The following is a 16,655-nucleotide window of genomic DNA, read 5'->3' as shown; positions in this document are numbered from 1 at the left end:
AATTGTATACTGTTAGCTAGCGCTTATTTATAAATATTTGTGGTATAAAACAAGTTTTTAATACTAAATATCTTACTTTATACTAGTAAATTTTTTTTATTAATTTTTATTTTCTTGTATAAACTTAAATGTTGCAACTACTATTTTAAACATAAGTTTTATAAATTGTCTTTTAAAATTTAAACAGCTGCTTTCTAATCAGCTACTTCAAAAGTCTTAATTAGTAATACTAATTTTCAGAGAATAGAGCAATAAAAATTAAATATGCAAAATACTATCTGGCCATCCAATTTAAATAAAAACATTTTAAATGTAATACAAAACCAAAAAAAGTTCGAGTTCATGACTCCTGTTCAAGCTGCTACATTGAAATATTTTTGTCATAACAAGGACGTCTTAGTTCGAGCAGAAACTGGAAGCGGAAAGACATTAGCTTTTCTAGTTCCAATTTTGGATACTTTAATGAGAAAGTGCCAAAAGCCTAAGAAGAACGCTGTTTTGAGTTTGGTCATCACTCCAACGAAAGAGCTTGCTTGCCAAATTCACGAGGAGCTAGAAGACTTTTTAAAGTGTCCGGAAATTCCATTCACGTCAGAAATTTTAGTTGGAGGAGTGAAAAAAGAAGAGAGGTACCGAGGTTCAAACATAATTGTTTGCACTCCTGGAAGGTTGCTTCATGAGCTCGAAATTTCATTTCTCGCAACAAGTGTTAAGCAGTTGGAAGTTCTAGTTCTCGATGAAGCTGACAGACTTTTTGAAAGGGGATTTCAAAGAGAAATAACTTCTATTTTTGCGCTTTTACCCAAGCAAAGACAAACAGGGCTCTTTAGTGCTACTCTTGAAGACAATGTAGAATTGTTCAAGAGAGCAGGCTTAAGAAATTGTAGTAAAATTGATGTTGCACGCCAGAAGAACAACAGTATAATAAGAACACCTTTAACATTGGTGAATAAGTTTATAATGTGTAGTGAACTAAACAAGCTTAACAAGCTGTTTTCTTTTATTGATTTACACAAAGATGAAAAGATAGTTGTTTTTTTTTCTACTTGTGCTTCTGTAGACTACTTTGGTAATGCTATAAAAGAGTTGATTGATAATAATAACCCAGTTTTTTTGCTGCATAGCAAGCTTAGCAAAAAAACAAGCCGAAACGCAGTATTGAAGCAGTTTAGAAATGTAGAAAAAGGAGTTTTGGTATGCACAGATGTCCTTGCTCGTGGTATTGATATACCTGACATTGACTGGGTGCTGCAGTATGACCCGCCTTCAAAACCAGAAAATTTCCTTCATAGGTCCGGAAGAACCGCTAGAAATGGTAGAACTGGGAAAGCCTTGATGTTTTTGCTTGTACAAGAAGATGCCTATGTTCCTTATTTAAAAGAAAGTCACAAAGTAACTCTAGACGAATTTAAGTTTGATAACGAAGATAATAACTGGTTAAAAAAACTCAAAAAGTTGGCAATGAGTGATAGAGCAATGATGGATAGAGGCATAACAGCTTACGTTTCTTTCATTAAGGCTTACACTAAACACGAACTCAGTAGTATTTTCCAAAAGAAGTACATAAATTTCGGTCTGCTGGCAACTGGCTATGCTCTTCTAAAAATGCCTTCCATGCCCGAAACAAAGAATAGAAAAATTGTGGGATTCACTCCCGTCAGCCCTGACATCATCAAAAACATCAAATACAAAAACCAGCTGCGAGAAAAGCAGAGGCTGGAAAAACTGAAGAGGCCGGCGCCGGAACCAACGAGGCCTCAAATGTACAACAAGAAGTCCAAGGCCTTTTCGAAGACGCGCCTGGACAGGGAAGAGCGCAAGAACAAGAAGCAGCAGAAGAAGTTGCGGAAGGAGCAGAGCAAGAGGATGAAATTTGACGAGGAGGAGGAGGAAGAACTGAGGAGAGATGCGGCCATGGTGAAGAAGGAGAAGAACAGGAAGATCACCAAGGAGCAGTACGATCAGTCGATAAGCGCCGCGGAAAAGGATATCTTTCACGGCAAGCCAACAAATTGCTCCAATTAATTTTTGTTTGCTTTTGATCTTAATTAAGTAATAAATCGTTAGAACGTTTTTTAATTCTAGGAAAGTAGTTCTTTATTTATAGGAAAATGTGTTAAAAAAATCCTTATTTATAAAGTTTTTATTATTTATCTAAAAAAGTTATAAGGTTTTTGAATTTTTTATGAAAAGAAAATTATCTGTTAAAATGCCATTGCTAAGTGTTGAATGAAATTTTTTGTAAGATTTTAAAGTTTATTAAAAAAATTTTATTTAAAATTTCACCTCAATTAACATTTTTAACACGTATCTATAAAAACTTAGAATTAAAATTGTAAGTTTTATACAACTTACTATTGATTTAAAAATAATAGAGCACTTTTCTTTAGTTTTTAATTTACTAAACTTGATTCCAAAATATGTTTTTAAACTTTAATTCAATATCAATAAGGTACTAATTTTTAAAATTTAATAAATAAATATTTTCTTTTAAATAGACATAAAATAAAACTTTTATTCTCTATATGCAGGGTTGCCAAAAAACCTGGAATTTGAAAATTTAGGCTAAAAAAACCTTGAGTTTGAGAAATTTTGAAAAAACCTGGAACTTTAAACAACTTTTACATGTTAAATAGTAAAATTTCAAATTTACACAATAAATCTATCGTATCGATAATTTTTTTTGTCTTCATCAAAAAAAATCATTAAAAAAACACATTTAAAGAAGCTTTGAGATATCTTTTCAATGTCGTTATACTATTTAACACAGTTTTTTTACCTTAAACTTAATTTTAAACTGAAAATAGGCCCTAAAATGTGTAGTTTTTTAAAACCTGGATGAAATTTTGAAAAGCTTAAGAAAATTTCCCAAACACATTTGGCAACCCTGTATATGTTTAAATATTTTTGTTTTGAATACTTTCTTTGATGTCATTTCAAATATATGATATGTTAACCTAAATATTTAAAAGTGACGTTTTTAATATTAAACTTTAGCTTTTGTACAAAATTGTTCATTGAAGTTTAGTTATGAAATATGAAGAAAAAATAGCACTGAATTTTACTAAATTTACAAAGGGGTTGATCATGCCAATTCAATCATCAGACTGCAAGCTTTCGGTAGACTGAGACCGGTTTCGTCCTTATTAGGGCTCATCAGTCAGTCACAACCGAAAAACTTGCAGTCGTCAATCTACAACGTTTTATGATGCTTTTACATGAAGCAACCATTTGCTGGCAATGATCAGTCAAATTCATGGTTGTCTTTTGCCGTGCAACGTTTAAGACATTGTTCACTAGGCAAGACATCTGGTACGCTTGTATTAAATACGACCAACAAAAACATCGTTGAAATTCGATCATTGGACCACAAGCTTTCGGTAGACTGAGACCTGTCTGATGATCAAATTGGCATGATCAACCCTTTGTTAAACTTAAGCTTGTCTCACGGCAAGCAAAAGTCCAGGCTTCTGATCGGCAGACTTTCGCCAATGTTTTTGTTAAATTTTACTAATTTTATTAACTAGGTATTCGTCAAAGTTTTTTCAAGTAATAGTTAAAAAGTTTTTATAGTTATGGTATTAGCACGTTTTTGTTTTTACTTTTAACTTGTTTAGATAAATTAACTTTGGTATTTATTATTTAGATTTTAAATTTTATTTTCATTTGTAAAGTGATCTACCGGATCCACTATTTAAGATCCGGACGATTTTGGATCCTTTTTCTAATTTAAGATCCGGCCGAATTCGGTTCCGGATCTAATTTTTCAAACTAAGATCGGCTGGATTCGGATCTATTTTTTTAATTAAGATCCGGCCGGTTCCGGTTTCTAAATGTTTTAAGTTATATGTAGTTTCAATAGAAAACAAACTTATAAAGTTTAATTATTATATTAACATTAGTTAGTAAAAATTGCTTAATACAAATATTTTATTAAAAATCATAATGTTATTGTCTAAATGTTTTATCTGAACACTAGGAAAAAGAACATTGTAAAAAAAAAAAACAAATCTACTTATACGAAATCTCAGTCTAAATGTTAAATTTCAAGCTACTTATACGACTAATTTATAACTTGTAGGACGTAAAACAGAATAAAATTTAATGTTACACTGCTTTAAAAAAATAACAAACTTTTTTTTTATGATAAGCTTTACATTAGACTTTTACTTACAATAACTTCTTTAGCAACTGTTTATATATACAAAATTGAGTAATTTAATAACTAAAGCATACTCATATCAACGCCATTAATCTACAAAGAATCCTGTTGTTGTTTTTTCAAGTTGTGATGGAGAAATAAAAAAAATTCGCCAGTTTTGGAAGTAATCGATTTCGCTTTTGTTCGTACAAATTACCAGCTTCTGAAAATAACATTTTAGAATAAACAGAAGATGGTGGTGCGGAAAGAAACCTTGCAAACCTGGCAAGATGTGGGTATTTTTTTCGGGTAGCTGTCTAAATTGCGCGAGCGTACAAAATTGCACGAGGAGACAAAATTGCACGAAAACACAAAATTGCACGAAGATACTTTTGCACGAAGACTAATTTGCACAAGAGCACAAAGATAAAATTGCACGTAGACAAAATTGCACGAGGGTTCACTTTTGCACGAGCAGAAAATTTTGCACGTAAACACTTTTGCACCAAGGGTCATTTTTGCACGAGTTACAATTTTGCACGGAGGGTCAATTTTGCACGGGTTTTGTTTCCTTCCCAGGGACGTGTCAGAATTGCGCGTAGACATTTTTGCACGAGGGGACAAAATTGCACGAGAAGACTCTTTTGCACGAAGACAATTTTGAACGAAAAAAATTTATATAATATTTAAAAAAAAAAATCAGAATTAAAAATTTTAATAACTAAATAATAAATAGAAAAAATAAAAACTTAAAATTAAGTAAAAATTTTTAAACAAAAATAACAAATTAATGAAAAATAAGAATAAATAGATATATATTAAGTAAAAAATATCAAATAAAATAATAATTAAAAATAACGTTTTTAATTAAAAAATAATATATAAAATGTCAAATAGATTAAAACAAATAATAAAAAAAGTCAAAATTTAACAAAAAAATAATTAAAAAACAAACAAACTAAAAAAAGTTTATAGAAATTAAAAGTTAATAAGTTTAATAATAAATACATTAAATAAAGGTCCTAAATAAGAGTTAATAAAATTAATAAGAAGAGTCAAAATAAATGAAATAAATAATTAAAAAAATTTAAATGAAATAAGGATAATTAAAAAAGTTAAAATGAATAAATTAAGTAGTTAAACAAAAAATCAATCAAAAAAAAATTATATAAATAAAAATAGAAAACTAAATAATAAAATTAGATTCTAATCCTTATCAAATATATTTACCATAAAAAAGTTTTGTTTATATTAATAAATATTTTTTTGCTAAAAATTGAAATTAACTAATTGTAGCTGTTGTATTATTTTGTTTGTTTTATTTTAGTCAAACGCTTGTATATTCTTTTTCTTCTCTAGTAGTAAGAAGAAAATATTTTCTGACAGTGCTTTTTCGCAAGTCTGGGTTAGATAAAGAGAAAAAACAGAGCAGGAGTAACTTAAGAGCTAATTAGAGTAAAACGCGTGCAAATAGTGATGCAACTAAGATAAAATTTAGAAAACTAGTAAATAATGATGTATAAATAATGTTTATAGTATTAGAATCCTTAGATTTTGTAGATATAAAAATAAATCTAAGAAAATTGGCAGACCTTGCCAGATTTTTAATCAAAAAATCTCAAAATTCCAGTATTTTTCACCATATAGAGCCTAAATCTTAAATTTACGTTAAATATTTGTCGTAGAAAGAATTGTTTTTTCTACTTTAAGAGCTTTGTATTTAGTATCTACTAAACATTTACGAGCTATAAAAAATCGAAATAAATTAAAAAATGAGTTCAATATGCCTCAATTTAATTCTTAAAACAAAGATATTTATGATATAAAAAATTAACCTTGAACGTAAAATTATATATAAACTTTAAACTATAAAACACTTAAAATAATACTAAAATATTTAATTGAAAACTTTTATATAAAACAAAAAGAAACAATTTTAAGTATAATTTATGAAAGTACACAGCCATAACAGAACTTTCTGTATAATGCACAACAAAAATTTCATCAGACGGAATTTCTCCTTTCTAAATTTATCTAATTGTCTCACTATTTTGCATTCTTGTTTTTTTCTGTGCAAAAGTATCTTCGTGCAATTTTGTCCCCTCGTGCAATTTTGTACGCTCGTGCAATTCTTACACCTACCCATGTAATTATTATATATTTATCATTTTTTAATATTGTTTTGTTTCATATTGAAATTTAGTATAATTTTAATTTAATTTAAGTTTACATCAATACATATTTATTCATTAATAAGGGTTATTTTATGAAAATAAAATTCTAGTTTTATTTTTATTAAAAACGTTTTTAATTTATATTAGTTTTTAAACATAATAAATTAATTTCAATTAAAAAAAAGCTAAATACATTTTAGAAAATAAATAAAGTTGATATAGACCTAATTAAATTAAAATTTATTACACTAATACATGGTTATTATTTTTTTTATAAAATATAAATATTTTAATATACTTTTTATTTAGCTATTTTAAGTTAGTATTCTTTTGTGCAAAATTGACCCTCCGTGCAAAACTGTCTATCGTGCAAAATTGAGCTTCCGTGCAAAACAGTCTTCGTGCAATTTTGTCCCCTCGTGCAATTTTGTGCCAGCGTGCAAAATTATCTTCATGCAATTTTGTACACTCGTGCAATTTTGTTCTCGTGCAATTTAGTCCTCACGTGCAATTTAGTAACCTCGTGCAATTTTGTCTTTGCGCAATTTAGACCGGTTCCCATTTTTTTCTTGTTTGAATTCTACCAAGACTTCAGCTTCTTTAGCAATTAAATTTTCTTCAGCGAAAAAAGCCTTAGTTTCTGTCTAAATTTCCTGATCAACTGAATCTTTTTGCTCACTTTCGTGAGTGTTGCACTTGTTTCAGATTTAAATTTAGAGTGTAACAAAAAAAATTGTGAATATAACTTTTAGGTAGTTGAACTTTAGGTTTATTAGGCGGTACTAGAGGAACTTGACTACTTTGACCAGTCTCACGACAACTATGTTTTTTTACTTGTGATTTCAGTAGCCTTACAACCTTCTATTTGAGATTAGCAGGGAAAAAGTCAGGTTGATACCGTGGATTAACAGCTATTATCAGTAAAAACAAGTCCTTATAATAAAGGTTTATTCGTGGGCTGTTATTAGTGGTATAAAACTTTCTTTCGAAAGCTTCTTCTATATTTTCTGCTAAGGTTGTAGAACTACTTTAATCTAGATCTGGTGGACTATTAGCTTTATGATTAAGATACTTTTTTAGTACTGTTGCATACGGGATTACACTTGACTGCATGCGTTGTAATTACTACACTTTTAAGTTACTATATAAAAAGGTTCGAGCAGTTCATTAATTAGGCTAATAAGTTTCCATTCTTCAGCAGTAAGAGTTTTTTCGGGTTTAATTTGCTCCAGCAGTCTTAAAGCTGGAAAGCTAATTTTTTTTTGTGCTGTCTATTTATGTGATTTCTCAACGTCAAAAAAATTTACTCAGCAAAATTCAAAAAATTTCATTTTTGAGGGGCAACAGATGCACCCTACAGTCCATAGCAATCATGTTCTTTTTTATATAAATTTTATTGCTTTTTGGTCGTTTATATTCCATTGTTTAACAGGGCAAAAACTCTCAATACTAGATTGGTTTAAAGCTGTTAGTTTCGTTTGTTTTAGAGTTGGGAAGATACATCGCTTACTTCTTTATTTAATGATGCTGATGATTTTCTAGCCTCTAAAATTTCTCTTTGATGTTTTGAATTCAAATACTTTAGTAAAGAAGAAGTGCTTTACGAATTAACATTACCTCTTTAATTAGTTTTATGCAAAGAGTGAAAATTGCATAACAAAGGTCTTCCTCACTTACGTTGAAAAAAATCCATGTATTTGACATCTCTAATTACGGAGAAATAAACTATGTAACTGTTAGAAATTAGTTATTATAAAAATAATATGATTAGTCTTATATTTATACAGGGTTGTCACTCTTTTTGCCAATGAAACTTTTGAGTTTTATCAAATGCTTTAAAAAAATTTATAACTTTTCAAAAGCATTTAAATTCAAATTTTTATCAAAAAATGTGGTTATAAAAAAATTATTTTTAAGAAATTTAATTCAATTATATCATACTTAAATTAAAATCTAGTATATATATTTTTTCTGAAATTTAAAAAGTTCTTAAATTTACAAAACTATCCTGAATTATCCTGACCGTGTGTAAACCCGGTTCTTATTACTTATTTAAATGAAGAACCAAATCATATCTCCCTAAATTTATTATAATGGGTCTAAAAAAATGTTTTCTATTCCAAAAATGTTTCAAATTTTCAATAAATTAGGTTAAATAATGGTCATAATTAAGACGAGAACTTGATAACTTTTTGATAAACTACTGTATGCACCTTCATTTTTACAACAAATGATTGCTTAACTAATTGTTAGTTAGTCTTTTTTGCTTGACTAATTTAATATATATATAAATATTCAAACTAAAACAATCTAAGTATATTAAAGTGAAAGAAGTTGATCGCAGAAAACAAAGTCTTTTCAAGCTAATTGGATCCGGTCCCGGCCAAATTTTAGCTAGAATCCGGCCAGATCCGGGTTTGGATCTATTTTTAAATTAAGAACCAGCCGGATCCCGTTCCAAGCAAAAGATAGCCGGATCTTGGATCCGGTAGATCACTAGTTGTAATTATTAGTTTACAACGTAACTTAAGTTGAGTGTATTTTTGTGTAATACTCCTTTTTTTTAATAATAAAGTAAGTATCACCACATATTTTTTAGTTGTAAAGTAAATTAGTTATAATTTAAACAGCTTTGAGTCATAACGTTAGAATGGTATTTACAATAAATTGAAAGCTTACGTTTTCCTTGCTTGCAAAGCATTATGGCTGACTTAAATAGTATTTTTTTACCCTAAAGTACTTAAGTAAGTACTGTTTGTATACTAATTTGAATTAAATCCTAAATATATTTCCTTGTAAGTATTTCTATATATAAATAAAATAAATATGTTTAAAACTCAGAATAGTTTATTTGAAATCGCTTGTAATCGCGATTCTGAAGACTTATTAATATTTGATCACGTAAGAATATTTTCCCACCGAAATCTAGTAATAAACAGAATTTTTTTTTTGCACTTGTATTGTTTTAAATGTTTTAATTAAAAACGTTTACTGACAGTTTTCTTCTCTAGTACTTACTTTTATTTTAACGACTTTGATACTTTTCTGTGTAATCATTTAGTGATTAAAAAAAAGCTTAGTACTGTATTTACCTTTTTAGCCATACTTAGATTTTTATAGTAGGCAAACCTACAACTTTTATTACTAATAAAGTATTTTTTTTATAGGTTGAAAGGTTATTTAATAATAACTTTATTAAAAACAACGAAAATTTATCAAAAAAAAAAATTGGTCTAAGGACACCGTGTCGGTCATAGAGTGGTGTTTAAAATATAAAGAGCAAAAAAAGTATTTTTAACAGTTAAAACAAAAAAAAAAAAAACAAACCGCATTAAAGGTTTAAAATAAGTACAATAGAACTAAACACGAGATAATTTTTGAAAGGTTTGTTTTTCGCTCAAAATAATATTTATAAATTCAATGTAAGTATAAAAATAGTCTAGCAAAAATTATATAATTTTAAACCTTTACTTTATCTACCTGACTTAGGTTTTTTTACAACTTTTGTAGATATATGTTAATACGTTTACAGTTGTTATAACGTCTCTGAAAAAATTCAAACTTGCATTTAAAAGTTTTGATAGATAGGTTTAATTGGCATGTTATTTCAAAAGTAATTTACCATACATTTTTAAACGTAGTAATGCTACATGGCATAGCTGTCATTTAACAACAGTTTCATGACCAGTTGTAGTATTGGTTAAAATATAAAGCTTCTTTAGATATAGCGGTTCTAAAACTTAATTTTTCTTTTAGTTCATCAATACTTTACACATGAAAAACAAGTGTGAAAATTTAGTCATTACAACTGGTGGACATAGAAAATTTTAAATTATGACTAGCCTATGCTACAAGGTTATTCAGTATAATAAAAAATGTTTTGAATATTTTAATCACTCTAAAAAATATACGAGTAAGCACGATGTATAAAATTTTAAAGATTTGTGAAGCTTTAAAATAGTAGTTGCTAAACCTAAAACATTTTTAATCTAAAACGGGGTTTCCCAAAGTAGGCCAAGTGGCCCCCTAGGGGGCCATGACAGATACTCAGGGGACCATGAGCAGCAAAGGGGGAAGAGGGGGGGCCATGAGCAGTAAAGGAGCCACAGGGGGGGCATGAGGCGGCCATAACTTGAAACTTACACTAGATATTCTTGAGTTGCAGATAAAGAGCAACTTTTTCAAACTCTTTAAAGGGGGCCATTTGCAAAAAAGTTTGGGAAACCCTGATCTAAAAGTATTCTTTTTACGAGGCTTATAGAAAAAAATATTCTAACTTAATAGTTTTTCCAAAGTCCATGTACATCTATAAAATACGTACTACAGCCAAACAGACCACAGTACAACTTACAAAGTTGTATGTAAGATGTCATTTAAAATTTTAAAACTTTGAGAGCAGGGTTTTCAGTAATGCAAACGAAACACTTAAAAAACATTTGCTTATTTTAAATTGAAACATAACGCTCAAGTAATTTTGAAAAGTATTTATAAACTGAAGTGATAAGCCTGATTGAAAGCTCATCTATCTTTAAAGTTTTAACACTTAACTCTAGTGATCTACCGGATCCGGATCTTTATTTCATACTCAGATCCGACCAAGTCCGGAATTCTTTTTCAATTTGAAATCCGACCGTATACTTGATCTAAAATTTAAAAACGCAGTTAAGTAATAAGTTAAAATTAATTCAACGACTAGTTTTTCGATAATTATCAATAACTATTATTTAAAAGTAAACAAATTTTACTTGTTTATACTTAAAAAAATATTTAGTTTAAACTAATTAAAACTAAAATTAAGCTAACTTAAAAAATATTTTTATAAAATCAAAATCGAAGAAAGCATCGGCAAAAGTCATCAAAGCTAAGGCTTGGAATTTAATGTGCCGTGAGGCAAGCTCAAGCTAAAATAAAGTCTCGAATAAAACTCATCAGACCATAAGTTCCCAGTAAACTGAGACTACCGGGAGCTTGTACGTAAACATCGAAAATGAGGCTGCGGTCGAAAAATAAGATTGTTGATTAAAAATAAAGAACTTAAGAGCTTTTTTTTTCCTTAAACTGTTTAGTTTTACAAAAAAAAAGTGAACATTCTTTATAATTATATTAAAAAAAAACCTATAGATTAGTTTTGTGTCTAAATTTCAAAATTTTTAAATGAACTTTTGTTATATTTTTTACTTTATGAAAATAAATTTTATGCTTACTTTTATGCCAAAGAAGAAAATAATAAGAGATGTTTTTTATTTTATTTTTTCGAGTTATAAGAATTCAATTTAATGTTTGTACTGGAGTGCAAAATTTAAGAATAGTCTAAACTTGACATGCTATTATCAAGACAACTTTATAACCAAAAAGTTATTATCCTTTACAACCAATTCTTACGAACAACTTTAAATTATTTGTTGTAAAGAATGCTTGTTTTTCTTCGAGTTTAGGTATCTTGCCTTCTACGTTGTGTATTTTTATTAGGTTATAGGTCTCATCATTAATTTTATTTACATATTTATTAGTTTATATTAAGTGATAGTAAACTTTAAATTCTTTTGGTAACACTTTTAAAAATTTCTATAGAACGTTTTGTATTAAAATCTTCATTAAAAAAGTATTGTGAAACTCCTACCTACTTAAAAAAGAAAAACTACATTTTAATTCTTAACTCAAGTTATGGAAAAAATAGTTATTTTCTTTTTAATTAAATAACTAATATCCTTTTAAAGAATTGAAACATGTTGCTAAAAATTGTTTTAAATACCTTAAAAAATAAAACAATGTTTATAGAAACTTCATTTTATAAACGTGCCAACTAGACTCTCATTAATTACTTAGTTATCTATAAACTTTTTATTTGTGACATTGATGTATAATGATGGTAAGTTGAAGAAACGAAACAGATTTTTACATGCAAAAATTAAGAACTAATAAAGTCTTAGGACATGAATAAAACAACCTTTTAAATTTGACAATGTGTGCATATTTTAATGTAAAAGTAAAAGGTAAACAAGTTTATACAAAAACTTGAACAACTTAAAATAATATTAAACCAATAAGATAAAATAGTGATGAAGATAAATAATATGGTGAATAAAAATTTCAAATTGTTTTTTATTTATACAAAGTAATTTCTAAAAAAATATGTAAAAAAAGATTTAAATATGCAGAAAAGATCTAACGAATAAACTGTTTATGTTGTACATATATAAGCAGACATTTTGATTTTTCGAGACGTTCATTGACGTCAATTGCTAGCAACAACAAATAGAAAGTTGCCGTCGCTGAGTGATACTTAGACAATCTTTGTCATAACGCAGTGCTTAAGTGCTACGTGAGGTCTGAGAATTATTAATACGGTACAATAGAGTTGTCAGAGTTTTGAATATCTGTTTTAAATCAAAACAAAAAAAAATATGTTGAAAAAAAAAAACGAATAATTTTGTTCCTAACATTATTAAGCTCACTATGAAGATTATTGGCATCATTATAGTGGAAACATTTTGAAAAAGTTACTCATTTATTATAGAGTATAGTGAGTGATAAACAAATGTCAAAAAACTTATAATCTATCAAAAATACTAAGTTATTTTACATTAACCTTTTGGGCTATTTGCTTGATGGTTAGTAGATAACTAGTTTGGTTTACTTTAAATAAAAACAGTGGCTGGCTATTTGAATTAAGAAAAACTATATATAAATCAAATGTCTTTTTACAACTTCCTTTAATTGTAACGATTTTTAGTACAAATTTATACGACTAAAACTAGTATATAGTTTAAAATAAAAATTTAATATCATTATTTAAAATAAAGTATTGTTATAAATTTTTATGTACTTGTTACCTAAAAAATTACTAGCATAGCAGGTAAGCAATATAAGAAGTACTTATACTTAAACATTTAAGTTTGGTTAAATAACCTATAAAAGTTTCAGGATTAAAGTTATAAATATTCAAGATGGTGCTAAAACAACAATAATATTTAACTTACAAGTCTTATTTTATACAAAGAACGCAAAAATATCGGTTATGTTTCTGTTATATTATATAGATATTATAAAAGGTTTATGGGTTTATTTAGTCTATTTGTTTGAGCTGTTTTTTTTATGTTAAACATTTTGATTTTTTTTTTCATAAAGTTTTGCTTTTTATGTAACTAAACAAAATTACAAACTAATGAAAAATAGTTTAGTATTTGCATGTACATTCCTTTGTCTGCGCAAACTTTTGTTCTTCAACAATGTTTTTCTTAATACAAAACTGTAATATTTATAACAAATTTAGCGACAATTAAATAGTTCTAAATAATGAATGTTCTAAAATGTTAATATTGTACTTAACAAGTTCAACATTCGTTTGCTAAAAGAGTACCAAACATGACTTAATCGTTTAAATTCCGAAGTTTGTAAAGTTCTAAATATTTTTGTCGTTAATAAGAGTTCATTTTATTAATAATAAGCTTATAAAGTATAAATTTAGTATAATTATATTTCAAAACTTGTGAACTCTTAGTTTGTTTCTGATTACTATATAACGAATTTTTTTTTTTTATCAAAAGTTTAAAACCAAAAATAAATTATTAAAAATCTTAAAAAAATAATGCTTAGTAAAATTTCAATAACTTAAATCCATGTAAACGTAGAAAAGTTTTAAGAGCTTATATATTAGTGACAGTTTAGTAAAGAAAAGATTCATTAAAAACGACCCCTAAAAAAGCAAATACCATTCAAACTTGCAAGTTACTACTTCGACTGCAGTAAATATATTCCTTTTAATAAAATAAACTTAGTTAGTTAGATATTACTATTTACAACCTGCTATCTTTAATTTTCAATGGTAAGTACTAAATGTTAAGTATGTACGATTTACTGTTTGCATTTAGTGTCATTATTTGATAATATTACAAAGTACAAAATTTTTAATTTATTGTCTCAAGACAACAAATCAAATAAAACCTTATAAAATTATTAATTAAAATAGCTGATTTTCCAGTTCGACTAAATGATAAAGTATAAATCATAAATAATACTAAAAAAACGTTAAAGTACATAGTTGTATCGAGCTTTAAGTCAAAAAATTAAAGATTCTATGAGTTATGAATAACAAAAACCTATGAATAATTTTTAATAGTCCATTTTAAACTTACGTTTACTTTTTTATTAATTTAAATAAACATAGTTAGTTACAACGTTATATGTGTAAACTATGCGCTCTTTTAATATATTCTAATACTTCAGAATTGATTTACAATTACAACAGATGGAGTTTCGAAAAAAGAGCATCCACGTACTTTTAAATAAAAATGGTTGAAACTTAATAGATTAGTAAAAAACTTTTAGTTTAACATCTTTTAAAACATGCTTGTACTAGTGCAATCTAATTTTAAATTTTGTTTACAGAAATCTTTTATGGCTTATGTACAACGTAAATATTCTCAACAATACTGTATTCTTACTCTAATTCAGGGGTCGGTAGCCTTATATAAGTAACGGGCCAATTTTCTTACAAAAATTTGCTTACAGGACGCACTATACAGAAAAAAAAGTCTTTGCGGGCCGCAGTTCATAGGAAAATATTATAGTAAATAATACAAAAATACTATTTAAACCAAAATTGGGACAAAACAAGCTATATGATAGCACTAGTAATGAGTAATTACTTAAATTTAACCCTAATTGTAAGTTTTCACCATTTTTTTTTAAAGAACGTTTTTAAGCTGGAATTTACCTCGCGGGCCGCAGATTTTGTCTTCAAGGGCCGCATTTGGCTCGCGGACCGCAATTTGCCGACTCCTGACTTAATCTAATGAATGTAAAACTAAAAAAAAATCTATTATTTTAATAAGTTAAACTAACCTGCTATGATAATTACACGGATATACCTAAACGTTAATGGCTATAAAAATAAAAATAAGTTACTTTATTCTTTCTTTTCTTGTAATCTTAAAACTACATTTAATGTTCATATTCCAACGAAACAAGTTTAAAGTGAGTATGATTACTTTGTTATTCTTTTTTTAGGCTTATAATTAAAATTTAAAAAAAAAACATACTATAGTGCATTACCAAATATTCAAAAAAGTTTCACTATACCTACTTTTTTAGTTATCAATTACAATAAAAGTTTAAAAAGTAGAGTGATGCACACACGGGTGTAAAAAAGTACCAGAAATTTTTTTGTTGAGTTTCTAGTTTAAAAAATGTTTTATTTTTCATAGAATTAATGCGGTAAAAATGAGTTGGCACATTCAATTTGCATTGCTCACTTTGTTGCATCAAATTATTAGTCTTTTTTTACTTATTATTGGTTATATTTATAGCATAAATAAAAATTAACGATAAAAAAACTTGTTATTTACAATAAAATATATGATGTCTCTTTATTCGGCTGTGTTTTATTATTTTAATGATTGTTGAAGGATGTTAAAGCATGACATAAAGGTTTTTTTGGACTGTTTTAATTTTAACAAAACAGCATCAGACAGATAATATTCTATTATTATTCACGAATTATCAGGTAAGAAATCCAATTTTGTTAAACAAGCTGTTCAAAAAATCATATCAATTTCAAAGAAAAATTTAAATCATGGTCTTAAATTCAGTCTGAAAGAAAAAACCTGGGCGAGAAGACGTTGTTGTTGCATATTAAAGCGCATATAACAGCCACAAATAAATGTCTCATGGGATCATAGCAACGGCGGTAGACCGCATGACAACGACACAGCTCCCTTGACAACAATGCCGAAACAAACAGCGGGCAAGCGAGTATGGGCAAGTGCTATCGGGTGACACTGATATCGCTCTGTAGATCAAACTCTGTATATGAGTATGATATCGTTGTGTTAATACATAAACGAAGAAGGAATTGGTAAGTGTTTTAAAAATGTATCAGTTTTTTGCTTACCAGCTTAATCAGATACTAAATCGTCTGGAAACTTTAGTTAAATTAAAAGCTTTTGTTCTATATTTTAATAAGGAAAAAAGTTCAATGTTAAAGTTATTTTAATAAACATTGTTGTGAAATTCCTTTAGAATGACTTTCAGCAGTTTTACATTATGCTATAAAGTATACAAAAACTTTTAAACATCCTAAAGCATACAAAATGATTAACTATCCTAGCAGTATGATTTTTAGAATAATAAAAAAAAAAAAGTTTAAATGCTTAAATTAGTTTTTTACCTAATTTGAACTACGATTTCGGTAAAAGATAATTGAAAAACTAAAGACTATTCATATTAAAAAAAAAAAAAAATTATTAACCTAAGTAACAAATATGTTAACAAAATGACCTTAATAAACATTTTTACTTGACTAAAGTTGAAAACTAAACTGCACAACTGAAAAAAACTTT

General features: G+C 27.5%; 1 protein-coding gene across 1 annotated transcript; it reads left to right on the top strand.

Annotated features, from left to right (window-relative positions):
* The first annotated feature begins 244 nt into the window (after nucleotides 1–244).
* On the top strand, nucleotides 245–2,239 carry LOC145834131 (ATP-dependent RNA helicase DDX55-like). The gene has a single exon (XM_082941489.1). It carries the CDS (start codon nucleotides 265–267, stop codon nucleotides 2,023–2,025), a length of 1,761 nt encoding a protein of 586 aa, XP_082797615.1. The 5' UTR covers nucleotides 245–264; the 3' UTR covers nucleotides 2,026–2,239.
* The last annotated feature ends 14,416 nt before the right edge of the window (nucleotides 2,240–16,655 follow it).

This window comes from Thalia democratica, chromosome 4 (genome assembly GCF_965202585.1).
Source record: "Thalia democratica chromosome 4, ktThaDemo2.hap1.1, whole genome shotgun sequence".
NCBI classification, from domain to species: domain Eukaryota; kingdom Metazoa; phylum Chordata; class Thaliacea; order Salpida; family Salpidae; genus Thalia; species Thalia democratica.
This window is presented reverse-complemented; position numbering and strand designations above follow the sequence as displayed.

Coding starts and splice junctions, on each gene's coding strand:
- LOC145834131 (XM_082941489.1), top strand. CDS start 265: ATGCAAAATACTATCTGGCCATCCAATTTAAATAAAAACATTTTAAAT.